Source organism: Henckelia pumila, chromosome 2 (assembly GCF_033568475.1).
Source record: "Henckelia pumila isolate YLH828 chromosome 2, ASM3356847v2, whole genome shotgun sequence".
Lineage (NCBI taxonomy): Eukaryota > Viridiplantae > Streptophyta > Magnoliopsida > Lamiales > Gesneriaceae > Henckelia > Henckelia pumila.
Window position 1 is genome coordinate 16,914,935 of NC_133121.1, and position 15,467 is coordinate 16,930,401.

Sequence of the window (15,467 nt, forward strand, 5' to 3'; positions counted from 1 at the left end):
ACTATATATCTATATCTATATTTTACCTGTGTTCTCGAATTTTAATCTTAATCAAACTCGTGATTGTATACATCACGTTTTTGAGATTGTAGTGATATAATTCTCTTTCCATTGTAGAAGAATTCAAGGTTCAAATCTTGATACAAACAAACTCCGTGTAACCGTGTTGTACGTACTAACTAATTATAATATTCTATTCCATAGAATTACCATCATCCATTGACAAAAAATTTGTGCAACTTGCTTGCAAACATTTAATGAGACCATAAATTATTTGCATATATATGATACAATTACCAACGACAACGGACGCGAACCTAATGATATTGGAACATTGATTTTAGGGACTTAGTTAGAAAATTTATTGACCGTGGGATGACTCATCGATCCGATTATATTGATCAATTGGTGTCAATAATAAACACTTACTAAATATTTAATGGTGGCTGGAAATAGGAATTGAAACCCATTAAGATTTTAAAAATAATTGAGTATCATTTGTTTGATAAAATTGAAATTGGACTTGAAAATTGAAATATATATTTCAAGTAGATAATTTTGGAATATTAATTTGCTCAAAACAAATTTTTAGTAAATAATAAATTAATAATGAAAAATGGTGGCTAAAACCCGATTATATATGTAGGAGAGAGAATGAGAATTGTCCCACATAGAAAGTTTAAAATTTTCAATTCTTATATATGTTATTGTGTCTGTTTATATATTGATTCGACCCTATCTCATGAATAATACCTCATGGGTAGGTGAAGCTCACTAATTAGTTCTTATTATGTGGGCCCACTATATGAACCAATAAAATGATTCCACCTACCCATAGAATAATACTTATGAGATAGGTTCAAATTTTTTCTGTTTATAAATAATCGTTTAATTTTAAATTTCAAGTCAAATAAATCGACCGGATCCTACCTAGTCCACACAAACGCAAAGGATGCATTCATGACGCAATTGGCACCTCGCACGTATGCATCCTCATGAAGAGCTTTTATTTATGCAACTCGGAAATCGTGCATGACAGGTAGTGACTTCAGGTAGTGACGTGTCATGTGGTTCAAGTCAATGTGAATGTGGTATTTGACTGGATACCACAAGGACACATGAGTTAGAGTAGGATGAGATCTATTGGGCACGCAAAAACGACAAAGGGTGTGATGGATATTGTTGGATGGCGATCGGATATACGGAGCAGTTGTATTCCATTGCAATGGATGTGATCTAAATCGTTAGATCATACCGGAGGGTTGCATTGAGTGGATCGGATGTGATCATATCGTTGATCTGGAGATGGATGCATCAGATTTCAATCTGTGAAATAATATGATTTAAGGATCGTAAACCATCAGATGAGATGAAATTTGAAAAGTACCCTGATTGAATCTCATCCAAGAGACACAAGAATTCGCAAAAATGTTCCTACAACCCTTGAGATATTACAAATTTACCTAGTATCATAATGGAATTAGTTTACACAACCAAACTTCGAAAATACCCATATTTTGTCGATATTGCTGCATTATTTAGTTCTTCATTTTTTGAAAGTTCAAAAAACATCTTTTGTTCAATTGGTTTTGAGTGTTCCTATTACAAAATATTAATCATTGTATCTTGAAAGACGTTTGTCACAATCATAAGCACCAGTTTGGAAAAGAAATCGTTTTAAAGGCATAGAGTTGAACTCTAACTAGTATCGATTTTGTTTACTATTTCTGTTCTCATCACACAATTTGTTGCAACATAAACAACGACAACCTACAACTGATTTCATTTTGCATCTCATAAGTACAACACCGACAATGGTAACTACAAAAATAAAAAAACTGCAAATTTGGTCATGTATGTTTGTCATTTTGCGATTTTGGTCTTCTATGTTTTCATATTTCAGTTTTAGTCCTGCATGTTCTGATTTTTGGCAATTTCGGTCCTTTTTATTCAAAAATGCTTATGTGAAACTGTACACATCAGCTCCATATCAGCACTGAATTGGTGTCACGTCAGCGCCACATCGAAAAAAGGACTAAAATTGCCAAAAAAATAAAGATAGCAGACTAAAACTGAAATCTAAAAATATGAAGGACTAAAATCGCAAAGTGACAAACATATAGGACCAAAAAAGCAATTTTTCCCTACAAAAATTATATTGATACGGAAAAATATATAAACTACTGAAGATATGACCTGTAGTTTTTCATAGAATATAACTCATCAAATATTGAATTAGTGTCAATTTTGTAGTAAACTCTATTTCAATGTAAACGATGTTAGTATATTTTTCGAATTCATATTTTCAGAAATTTTGTTGCCGATGACGAATAATGATCTCCGCTGCGAAAATACGGTATGCATGCCAATTCAGAAAAGATATAACTGTTCGGAATCGTCTCTTAAATTCTATATATATGTCGCATCATCAGATTCAAAGATATGTTTTTTCCGGTTGTTTTTTCCATTGTATCCTGAGAGAGATTTTCTTATAATCCAGAAACATCTCTTAAAAAATAGCGTTATAAAACGTGCCTTGGAGTTCATCAAAATCCTTTATATTATTTTTGAAATTCTTCAACAGTTTTAAGAGATGTGTTCATTCAAGGATTAATTTAACTCTGAATGAATCCGTGGCACAGTCCATTCAAGTGATGAATCAGGATCTAGTTCGTCTCGACCTCTTTAATGGCCATAACTTGAGGCGTTGGCAGGAAAAAGTTTTATTCTTCTTGACAACCATCAAACTGTCATACATTCTAAGTGATGACCTTGCTCCAATTGCAAACGACGCTGCAACTGATGACGCAAAACGCAAAGAGGAACTAAAATCACAGAGACAGAAACGGAAAGATGATGATTTTTGGTGCCGAGTCCATATAGTGAATGCATTATCAGACTCTGTTTACAGCGCACACAAAACAATTGAAACAACAAAGGAGTTGTGGGTGGCACTGGAAAACAAATACCGTATCGAAGAGGCAAGCAATCAAAAGTTCTTGATAGGTAACTATTTCGATTTCAAGATGGCAAAAAATAAACAAGTTCTTGATCAAGTTCATGAGTTACAGTTAATTGCTAGTAATCTTAAAAATGCTGAAATTACTTTGCCTGAGCCTTTTCAAGTTGGAGCCATCATTACGAAACTGCCTAATTCTTGGAATGACTAGAAAAAAAAACTTAAACATGATGAAAGCAAACATTCTTTGGAGTCCCTCTTACGTCATCTGCGTAGTGAGGAGGATTCTCGTAAGCGAGAGATTTCTGATTAGGAGACTGGAAAAGCTAATATGGTTCAAGGAGAAACATATAAGAACCATAAAAATTGGAAAAAGGGGAAGAATCCGAGTTCCAATGGATTTCAGAATCAGAGTTCAAATGGATTTCCTCCTAAGAAAAAATAGAAAGGCGGTTGCTACCACTGTCAGAAACCTGGTCATTTTGCTAAGAATTGCAGGCAGCGCATCAAGGATGATAACTTCAAAGGAAAACAGATTTATGATATGACTACTGGAAATGATGATTCAAATTTCACCGCTATAGTAGAGGAATCCAACTCAGTTGGTTGTGAAGAGGGATGGTGGCTAGACACAGGGGATTATTTCAACCTATCTTTACAGGCACTACCCCCATGATAGATCTAATGGTCATCATTTATCAATACATGTGGGGTCCACTAAAAAATAATGGACCCCACATTTATTGATAAATTTCAATCGTTAGATGTATGTCAAGACAATGCCTGTATAGGTAGGATCTAACTTACCAGACATAGGGGCCACTGTTCATGTAAGTTATGATATGTCAATTTTAAAAACTTACAAAGAATGCACTGATGGCAGAGAGGTGAAAATGGGCAACAATGTTCATGCCAAAGTTATTGGAATTGGAACAGTGGTTCTAAAATTCACATTAGGCAAACCACTGACATTGAATGAAGTATATCATGTGCCTGAAATGACAAAGAATCTGATTTCTGGAGATCGTCTCAACAAAGGAGGATTTAAGTTAGTCATTGAGTCTGATAGCCTTGTTATATCCAAGAATAATGTGTTTGTAGGAAAAAGGCTACTCTTGTAATGACATGTTTAAGATGAATGTAATAAAAGATAATTCTGCTTATATTGTTGACTCTTTACCTTTATGGCATGCTAGATTAGGACATGTAAATTATAAATCTGTTAGAAACATGCATAACTTAGGAATGATTTCGAAATGAAAAATGGATAACATTCAAAAGTGTGATATTTTTGTTCAAGAAAAAATCACTTGCAAACCACATAAATCAGTTTCATTAAGAACAACTGAATTACTAGGTCTTATACATTCTGATGTGTCTGATTTACATGATAGATCTAATGGTCATCATTTATCAATACATGTGGGGTCCACTAAAAAATAATGGACCCCACATTTGTTCATGTAAGTTATGATATGTCAATTTTAAAAACTTACAAAGAATGCACTGATGGCAGAGAGGTGAAAATGGGCAACAATGTTCGTGCCAAAGTTATTGGAATTGGAACAGTGGTTCTAAAATTCACATTAGGCAAACCACTGACATTGAATGAAGTATATCATGTGCCTGAAATGACAAAGAATCTGATTTCTGGAGATCGTCTCAACAAAGGAGGATTTAAGTTAGTCATTGAGTCTGATAGCCTTGTTATATCCAAGAATAATGTGTTTGTAGGAAAAAGGCTACTCTTGTAATGACATGTTTAAGATGAATGTAATAAAAGATAATTCTGCTTATATTGTTGACTCTTTACCTTTATGGCATGCTAGATTAGGACATGTAAATTATAAATCTGTTAGAAACATGCATAACTTAGGAATGATTTCGAAATGCAAAATGGATAACATTCAAAAGTGTGATATTTTTGTTCAAGAAAAAATCACTTGCAAACCACATAAATCAGTTTCATTAAGAACAACTGAATTACTAGGTCTTATACATTCTGATGTGTCTGATTTACATAGTAAAGTCTCTCGTGGTGGAAATAAGTATTTCATAACTTTTATAGATGATTATTCGAAATATGCTTATGTATATTTACTTAAAAGCAAAGATGAAGTACTGAGCAAATTTTTAATATATAAAGCGGAAGTTGAGAATCAATTGAATCGTAAAATTAAAGTCCTATGTTCCGATAGAGGGGGTGAATATCAAGTTACTGAACTTGCAACATTTTGTGAAATAAATGGTATAATTCACGAATTCACACCACCATAGTCTCCTGAATCAAATGGTGTTGCTGAAAGAAAAAATAGGACTTTAATTGAAATGGTAAATTGCATGTTGATCAGTTATGGATTACCTGATTATTGGTGAGGTGAGGCACTTCTCTAAACAGAATTCCTATGAACAGGATTAGCAAGGCTCCATATGAATCATGGTTCAATCGAAAACCAAATCTAAGTCATCTCAAGGTATGGGGATGTCTTGCATATGTGAGAAATCCAAATCCTGAGATTACTAAGTTAGGAAATAAAACTTATAAATGTGTCTTTATTGGATTCTCTAGAAATAGTACTGCATATAGATTTCTGAAACTAGAATCAAAGCACATATTTGAATCTGTAGATGCTGAATTTTTTGAACACTTATAAAAGTCTTCGTCTTTACCTCAAATAAAAAATAACTCTACTCATAACTCATCCAAGAGAGTTCATGAAGAATCTTTGGATAATACTGCTGTTAGAAAAAGTAAGAGGCAAATGAAAGAAAATTCATTTGGTTATGATTTTGTAACATACTTGGTGGAAGGTGATGTAAATAACATTACACACCAAACTAAGTTATCTCATAATGATGATAATGAGCATGTAACTTTTTTAGAAGCTATGACTTCGAGAGATGTTTTTTTTTGGAAAGAAGCAGTTAATGATGAAATGAGATCCATTATGATAAATCAAACATGGAAATTGGTTGATATACCTCGTGGTTCCAAACCAATTGAATGCAAATGGATTTTCAAACGAAAACTTAATGCAGACGGTTCTATAAGGTTGCGCTTGGTACGAATGATGAGATTATTGAATTATTAGTAACGAGTGACTAAAATATTGATAGATGAGAATGTGTAATAGGTGTGATAAAATATTGTTATATTTGATTTGATTTTTATGTTTAGGATTATGTGATTAGAGTATTCTAATATGACCAAAATACCCCTATTTTTTTGTTAAAAAAAAACAAATAAAATACTCTCCAAGCCTGACATAATCTTTTCAACCTTTTCCAAATCACAAATAGCTCCATCCTTAAAAAAAAATCACAAACAGCTCCATGGTTACAAAGCAAGATTTGCAGCGGAATAGTTGAGGGCCTTTGATATCGTATATGCTGGAGTGAGCCAAACTAGCTCGATTCCAGACCAAGATCTATGGTTTGAAGAAAAGGTAGCATGAAATTGAAACCCATGTAATCTTCGATTTCAACTCCACTCAATCCACAATGAGGTTCTTTTGCAATTTGATGGTGGAATTGCTTTTTGAATTGTCAAAAAAAAAAAAATTGAGAAAACCCTTTCTGCTGTAGTACGATGGAGGAAAATGATAGATTGATTTTGGGTGGGGCAAAGGGTATTCTCGGAACTAGAGGATGTTTTAAGGAAGGGATTGTTAGTCATTGCTTTTTTGGTGGGTTTAATAATCTGGACTTAGTAGGTGTTTGTCCTTTCTTGGAAGGACAGAGCGAGCTTAGCAAAAAATCAAACAAACATGGGACAATGACATAAAATTTATTTTATCCAACACTATAACCAATACCAAACACAGCCTAAATAAATTCAAAGCTAGATTAGTAGCTAAATGTTTCAAACAACGCCATGGTATAGACTATTTTGACACATATGCTCCAGTAGCAAGGATATCATCTATCCGTGTGTTATTATTTCTTTCTTCAATTCACAATTTAGTTGTTTATCAAATGGACGTAAAAACGGCTTTTCTAAATGATGATTTAGAAAAAGAGATATATATGGAGCAACCGGATGGTTTTGTTATACCTGGGCAAGAAAAGAAAGTCTGTAAATTAGTAAAGTCATTGTATGGGCTAAAACAAGCACCCAAGCAGTGACATGAAAAGTTCAATGAAGTAATGTTATCTAATGGTTTCAAGGTTAATGAAGAAGATAAGTGCATTTATTCAAAATATTCCAATAATATGTGCATCTTGGTGTGTTTATACGTCGATGATATGCTCATATTTGGTTCTAATATGAAATGTGTAGATGAAACTAAACAATTTCTAGAATCTAATTTTGATATTAAGGATTGGAGTGAAGCTAATGTGATTTTAGGAATAAAGTTAATGAGAAAAAATAGAAATGTATTATTGTCTCAATCTCACTATATCAAGGAAATTCTTAAAAGATATGGTCATTTAGAACATAATGCAGTTTCCACCCATATAGATCCTAGTATTAAGTTGATGAAAAACACTGGTCGATGTTATATATGATCAACTGCAATATGCCAGTGTGATTGGAAGTCTTATGTATGCCATGCATTGCACAAGACCAGATATATATAGCATATGTAGTTGGTTTGTTATGTCGTTTCACTAGTAATCCAGGTAAAGAACATTGGAACGCAATTTCAAGAGTTCTTAAATATCTGAAGGGAACTATTAACTACGGGTTGCATTATCAAGGTTATCCAACTGCACTTGAAGGTTATAGTGATGCAAGTTGGAATAACATTGAATCTAATTCAAAATCTACTACTGGTTGGATTTTTACTTTGGGAGGTGCGGCCATCTCGTGGTGTTCTAAGAAACAAACATGCATATCAGATTCAACCATGTTGGCAGAAGCCTTCTCCAGCTGTGATGATTTATTGTGACAACAAAACTAATTTGTATAAGGTAGCTAACAAGACTTACAATGGTAAGCAACGACATCTTAGTCTTAGACATCAATCTATACGTGGATTACTCAAGCAAGGAGTAATCACAGTTGACTATGTAGAGTCGAAAAACAATTTAGCAGATCCTTTGACGAAAGGACTCGCTAGAGATTTGCTAACAAAAACATCAAAAAGAATGAAGTTAAGGTCTATGTGATTATAGTTATCTTAACTGAAACCCAACTTATGTTTTGAAATACAACAAAGTTCAAAGGGTACTAACAAGTTAAAAAATAACTTAGAAGAGACATTAGAGTATTTATTTAAATCCATTTCTTAAAATCTCTAATGTGGAAATTCTGCATGTAAGAGGCTAGAATTAGTTCCTTAATAAATTCAACTATTAAAATAAGTAACTCACAGAATCACTTAAAGGGAATTTACCTATATGAGTGTGAAAATCAGGTTGTTTTCTACGAGATCTTAGACCATCTCTAGAGCACTCACGAAATCGGGATATTACGCATGGCCACTAATGCGTTGGAATTAAAATTAGACAAATTTTGAATGAATAATAGTATGTGTGATGACTCCGGTTGGTTTCTAAAAGGGTCCTTGGTTCAAGACTCATTTGTTAGTATATTTTTCGAATTCATATTTTCAGAAATTTTGTTGCCGATGACGAATAATGATCTTCGCTGCGAAAATACGGAGATCGACCTGTCCGGTCAGGTCGCATCATCAGATTCAAAGATATGTCTTTTTCGGTTGTTTTCTCCATTGTATCCTGAGAGAGATTTTCTTATAATCCAGAAACATCTCTTAAAAGATAGCGTTATAAAATGTACCTTGGAGTTCATCAAAATCCTTTATATTATTTTCGAAATTCTTCAACAAACGATCATATAATTATATAATTGCTAAGAACTCTTTTTCCATCTTATTGTGGAGAGAGGTTTTAAGAAGTTTCATGGCTGATAATGATCGTTCAGTTGTTGCACCAAAAAACAAGACGAATTATTATATCAATGATCGATAGAGAAAATTGTTTTTTTGGTCGTGTCTGTTTGTCACTTTGCGATTTCAGTCCTTTATATTTTCAGATTTCAATTTTAGTCCGCTATCTTTATATTTTTTTTTTGGCAATTTTAGTCTTTTTCCAACGTGATGCTGACGTGGAACCAATTCAGTGCTGATGTAGAGCTGACGTGTATAGTGTCACGTAAGCATTTTCGAATAAAAAGGATCGAAATTGCCAAAAAATCGGAACATGCAGGAGTAAAACTGAAATATGAAAACATAAAGACCAAAATCGCAAAATGACAAACATACAGGACCAAATTTGCAGTTTTCCCATTATCGATATCTTTATGTCCCTAAAGTTTTATAAAATCCGCAAATCCCACAAATATATTTCACAAGTCAACTTAACCAAATCTTTGGACTACTTAAAAAAATTAAGCACGTGCGGAGCCCTTTGGGTGGCCACCCCTAATTGATTTCTAATACACTTTAAAATTTTAAATTTAATTAATGTATATCTGCATGAATCAAGATTAATCTTATATATATAAAGAAGCCATAATTATATATATTTTTTTGGTTTCAACTTTTGGTCGCAATAAATTAAAGACTAGTAGTTTTCACGACGATTGCTTAAAACATACTTTAAAAACTGTAATTACGTGTGTCTATATACACAACACAATCAAAGCCGCCATTAGTGACCACCGCCCCTTAGCAACCTAAACAAAACCTCAACCCACATTTACAAACTCTATTCAAAGACTTTCTCCAAGTCAATCCCTCTCCTCTTGTGGATCAACTCTATATATATATATATATATATAATCGCATGCAGCAGCTTTGTATATATATATTTATTAGATATATAATTATACATGGGCAACGCATTAATATTAATCTCTGCTCCTCCATGCATCCGGCCGCCTCCGGGATATTCCTCCGCGAAGCTCGTTTCAGAAGGCGGCGCCACCAGAACCCTCACAAGGAAAACCCTCGCCGGGGAGATCATGTTCGAGTTCCCGGACAGAATAGTGTGCCACGCGGACTCCTTCTTCATCGGCCAACCGGTCCCCGCGCTAGCCATCGAAGACCAGCTCATCAGAGGCCAAACCTACTTCCTCCTCCCCGCCGATTTCTTCCGACAAGACGTGCTTTCGGTTTCTTCGGTAGCGGCTATGGCTTCCAACGTCAACGCTCAGAAAGGGTCCCCTAACGGTTTCAAGGAGTGCCCGTTCGAGTATTTGAAGGGTTCGGATGGTAGGGTTTTGATCAAGGTTGCACCGGCCTTCATTGCGAGATTGATCGACGGCGACGGAAGCCACGATGACAGAGACAGCTCTTTGTGTAGCACCCCGGAGCTGAAGAAGCATTACAATCAACTGGTTAGGCCTAAAGATCAGGGTTGGTCCCCCAAACTGGAGACGATTTCGGAGTGTAGACGTAGGGTTTCGCCCTGTAGGGTTTTCGGGTTTTAATGGAAAGGAAACACAAGGGGAAAGCATGTTAATTAAAACCATAATTAGGTTTTGCAAAACTCACTTTTAGCTAGGTTTGTCATGAAAATTAAGAAAATAGTTTAGGGAAAGACGAAAGTAATTTTTATGCTTAAATGTTGCATTTCATAGATGATTATATATATTTTTCTGTACAAAAGTAAATAAAAAACGATACATGATTTTATATTTAGGTGTCATCCCGTTACTCGGGTGAAACCTAACTATATATATCTATGACGCAGTTCATGCATGACGGTTGATTACAATCTCGATCTAGCGAATGATTCATATCATTAATTAAGCACTTCACTGATGGTATTTGAAAATCTGTACAAAACTTCTATAAAATCGTCTCATGGGTTAATGTTGTGAAATTGTGATCGATCTCTGATCCGAATGTGTACATGTAAATTGCATCTAGGTAAATTAACAAAAATATCTTATTTCATGAAATTCATCCAATGTAGTCCAAACAATCAAGTTGTGCTTGGATTAGTGGATTTGGATATTTGAGAGTGTATTTCAAACAAATGGATTTAAAAATCCATGGATTTAAAGCATTTTTTTTCTTAAATCTCTTGCTTGGAATAAGCATAGAATTTCAAAGGTGGAAAGGAAGCTTAGGATCCATCAATTTATTTCTCAGAACCGAAACCATTGAGAGCATCTATTCCTCTCCACATAATTCCGACAAATCTTTCTTTTTTAAACCCAAAATCGAGTTCAATAATCTTCAAATTTCAACATCACAGTTTTAATTTCTCCTTCAAATTCATTAAGAAAAAGGGAAAAAAATCATATTGCAAGATTACGGAAGAAGGCAAAATCAAAATAATTTTCACAAATAAATCAGTACAAAATCCTTATGAGATTATAGAAAAAGCACCACTAGAGAATTTTGCACAATAATCCTCGTCACTTTCCTGGGTCACCTTTAACACACACGAATGCATAAATCAAAGCAGTAATCAGAATAAAGTCAAAAAAAAAAAAAAGAAGGAGAAGAACATCAGAAATTGAGTCGACGGCATGCAGGAAGGCTCGGCGCAAAACGGGAAATTTGAAATACCCTAGATAGCGAGTGGATTTCAGATTTGGAAAAAATAAAGCCTAAATCCAAACGTATAAATTTATGGATTTCTAAACCTAAATCCACTGGGCTTCCAAACAACCACAAGAGATTTGGGCTAAGGATTTGAAATCTAAATCAGCCCAAATCTCTTGTCCCAATCAAATTAATCTGAAACCCATAATTTAATTCAAATCTATGAATCCAAGCACACATTTATTATCCGACTATATATGTTCCATTTTGTTTCCAAGAGTTTTCATTTGACATCCAATATATAAATGAATTTTCGAACACATATATATTATCTCGGTCGTCTCCTTTAGCCTGCCTGTTCATGCATGCATGTTAATTACTCTCTTTCTCTCTCTACACCATTTTCATTTCTCTCTCTTAATTCCTTCTTCGTCGCTCCATCTCCTTTCTGCATTTTAATTCACCGTCTCTCTCAAATCTCGTGTTCTTGAAATTTAATCTATATATAATTATTTCATTTTTTTTCATATTCATATATAACATCAAATGGGTAACTGCTGCTTCGGCAGCTCCACGGCGGAAGCTCCTCCTGACACCGCCGGAAAAGCGGATGCCTCGGTCGCCGGTCCTTCCACCACCCAGCCCAAGACGCCTCCGCACGCCTCACCCAACCGCTCCGCGAAACCCTCCAAACCAACCCCAGTCGGCCCCGTCCTCGGCCGCCCCATGGAAGACGTACGCGCCTCCTACACCATCGGCAAAGAGCTCGGTCGCGGACAATTCGGCGTGACCCATCTGTGTACCGACAAGAAAACCGGCGAGAAATTCGCTTGCAAGACGATCGCGAAGAGAAAACTGGTGAACAAAGAGGACATCGAGGATGTGAGGAGGGAGGTTCAGATCATGCACCATTTGACAGGCCAAGCCAACATCGTGGAGCTGAAAGGCGCGTACGAGGATAAGCATTCGGTGCATTTGGTGATGGAGCTGTGCGCCGGAGGAGAGCTCTTCGATCGGATCATCGCCAAGGGACATTTCACCGAACGCACCGCCGCGTCTCTGCTCCGAACCATCGTGCAGATTGTGCACACCTGCCACTCCATGGGGGTCATTCACAGAGATCTCAAGCCTGAGAATTTCTTGCTGTTGAACAAGGATGAGAATTCTCCTCTCAAGGCCACGGATTTCGGACTTTCCGTGTTCTATAAAGAAGGTTGATGAATTTCCTTTTCTTTGTACATTGAGTGCTCGAAGAAATGTGTATATGGCAAAAGATTTATATATCTACAAGTTACATTGTTTGTGATCCAAAAATGGCAGGGGATCAATTTAAAGACGTTGTAGGAAGTGCATATTATATTGCTCCAGAAGTGTTGAAGAGAAGATATGGACCAGAAGTTGATATTTGGAGTGTAGGAGTCATGCTATACATTCTTCTATGTGGGGTTCCCCCATTCTGGGCAGGTCAAAAATAAAAAATTTACTTCTAATATCATTTCCTCTAATTTATATAAAGTGAAATGTGGATCGATTTGATTGTTGGTTGCAGAATCGGAGAATGGGATATTCAATGCTATTTTACAGGGACATGTCGATTTTTCGAGTGATCCTTGGCCTTCTATTTCGAATGGAGCAAAGGATCTTGTGAGGAAGATGTTGAATTCAGATCCTAAGCAAAGGCTCACAGCATTCCAAGTCCTAAGTATGGATCCTGGACTTAACCGAAAGTTTTCATTGGACGTGTATATACTTGCGATTAAAACTTATGATCGAAAACTATCACATACGAAATTTGAAGTAGCTAGCTAGTTTCCAGTAAATGAGGGGCTAGCTGCCCCTGCTCTTGATGATCACAAGGGCGTTTGCGCGCCTTTGTTTAAGCGAATGCAATGTCTTTCTCTCTATTGACAAAAAACTTGAAAGAAACATGGTCTAACTTGGTGTGTCTTACTTGTGATAAGATCATCCATGGATCAAGGAGGATGGAGAGGCCCCTGATACGCCACTCGACAACGCTGTTTTGGATCGGCTAAAACAGTTCACAGCCATGAACCAGTTCAAGAAAGTTGCACTTCGGGTACTTAGTTACACCTTTCTCGAATACACACACACGACACTGTTCCATCGCCTTACAACACGAGATAGACCTGGAAGTTATTTGATTTCGCGTGTAATTTATTTAAAAGTTCTGGTTTTCGCGCATTCTTTCATTGGAGGAATTATGGGATAAATTAACAGGTGATCGCGGGTTGTCTATCGGAGGAGGAAATCATGGGATTGAAGCAAATGTTCAAGAGTATGGATACAGATAACAGCGGCACGATAACTCTTGAAGAACTAAAGCAGGGATTGGCAAAACAAGGGACTAAACTGTCTGAATATGAAGTCAAACAGTTGATGGAAGCTGTAAGACTGTATAATTTCAGTTCATTGTACATTGAATTAACTGTAAACATATAATTTTCATCGTTTGTACGTAGGCGGATGCAGACGGAAACGGGACGATAGATTACGAGGAATTCATCACAGCAACAATGCACATGAATAGGATGGACAGAGAAGAACATCTTTACACCGCATTTCAGTATTTTGATAAAGACAACAGCGGGTACGTCTATATAAATGAACTAATTCGCCTCCATATGAATTAATTCTTTCGAGTTCTCGCTGATCAGGTACATTACGAGAGAAGAGCTAGAGCAGGCTCTACGAGACTACGGCATGAACGATGAGAAGGACATAAAGGAAATCATCTCCGAAGCCGATGCTGATAACGTTAGCGTTTTGTTTATAATACTTTGCATTGTCTCGAAAAATATATGTGCAAGATCAACGTGCTGATGTGGTGAATCTTGCTGCAGGACGGAAACATAGACTACGAAGAATTCGTGGCGATGATGAAGAAAGGTAATCCAGAAGCTGTTGCAAATCTCAAGAAGAGACGAGAGGGCGTTTTTACGTCGTCGTGACTTTGAATCAGTGTAATAGGCAACTGGATTTGAGAGTCAATGAATGATTGGGAACATTTTGAGGGATTCCATGCTGAATCAAGTCTTTGTATATACATGATTCTGTTGAAGATTGGCTCAAAGAAATTAAGTACAAGATGTATATTTCTAGATCTGTTACTTGCTCTTTTAATTAAGTTGATAAAAGTAGCGCCATTAAAATGTAACTAGTTGAGATTTTTAGCACTTCTTTCAGGTTACAAACCAATAAGGGAGTCATCTTTTGTTGATCATGAAATGAATAGAATTAAAGAAGTACGTCTAGGCTCTAACCTTCAGAGAAGCATAGGGGGACCTTGCATTTTTCATTTGTATGCTCGTCTCTTTGAAATTGTAGTTCTCTGTGTTATAAAATTCCAACATCTCCGTTGAAGAATTATTAACCAATTTGACTTTCTCTCGGGCCTAAACCCAATGACTCAATCCATTTGGATCTCATATTATTTATTGGAACACTTTATCAAGGCCCAAAAATTCCAAAAAGCCCATAAGAGGCTCAAGCCCATATTGAAACTCTCCGACTATCTATAAATAGCTGAAATTCTATCGTTATTAAGGTACGCACTCTATAGTCACATGATCTAGTTCTCTAGAACTTTTATTGGGCAAATATTAACTTGAGCGTCAGAGTGTCTTCGTCGGGAAACCTCCGGCGCCACTCACTTTGCTTTGTGATGCAGGTCACAACCCACGAAGTTCGTTCTTTAGAACCGTTCGAGTATTAATCCGGCTACCCAGATCTCCACAGAACCCAGATTTTCTCCAATCAGGTGATATCAATTTTTTGCTAAATCATCCATTATCTTTATTTTTGTTTGTTTTAATTATGCTTTTATTTTTTTTAGTTCTTTCTCCAAAGTGGTATCATTAAATATTGATGTGGCGTTGATGTGTGGTGCAATATTAGCACTCACGATAAGAGTGAGTGTCAAAACTCTACGCCAACGTAGTGTTTGGAAAAAAGTTTAAAAACAGAAGTGATTACATACATTTATTTACAAAGTATTCAAAATTTTATGAAGAAAAGTCCATAAAAAA

The 15,467-nt window shown here is 35.8% G+C and overlaps 3 protein-coding genes across 3 annotated transcripts; all 3 read left to right on the forward strand.

Annotated features, from left to right (window-relative positions):
* Positions 1-2,654: 2,654 nt before the first annotated feature.
* LOC140877285 (uncharacterized) lies at positions 2,655-3,170 on the forward strand. Its single transcript, XM_073280825.1, has one exon. It carries the CDS (start codon positions 2,655-2,657, stop codon positions 3,168-3,170), a length of 516 nt encoding a protein of 171 aa, XP_073136926.1.
* Positions 3,171-9,755: 6,585 nt separating this feature from the next.
* LOC140877286 (uncharacterized) lies at positions 9,756-10,355 on the forward strand. Its single transcript, XM_073280826.1, has one exon. It carries the CDS (start codon positions 9,756-9,758, stop codon positions 10,353-10,355), a length of 600 nt encoding a protein of 199 aa, XP_073136927.1.
* Positions 10,356-11,781: 1,426 nt separating this feature from the next.
* On the forward strand, positions 11,782-14,575 carry LOC140882353 (calcium-dependent protein kinase 17-like). Its single transcript, XM_073288307.1, has 8 exons — positions 11,782-12,634; positions 12,742-12,885; positions 12,971-13,123; positions 13,383-13,498; positions 13,660-13,827; positions 13,902-14,029; positions 14,097-14,196; positions 14,283-14,575. The coding sequence occupies exons 1-8, from the start codon at positions 11,968-11,970 to the stop codon at positions 14,388-14,390; spliced, it is 1,584 nt and encodes a 527-aa protein (XP_073144408.1). The 5' UTR covers positions 11,782-11,967; the 3' UTR covers positions 14,391-14,575.
* Positions 14,576-15,467: the final 892 nt, after the last annotated feature.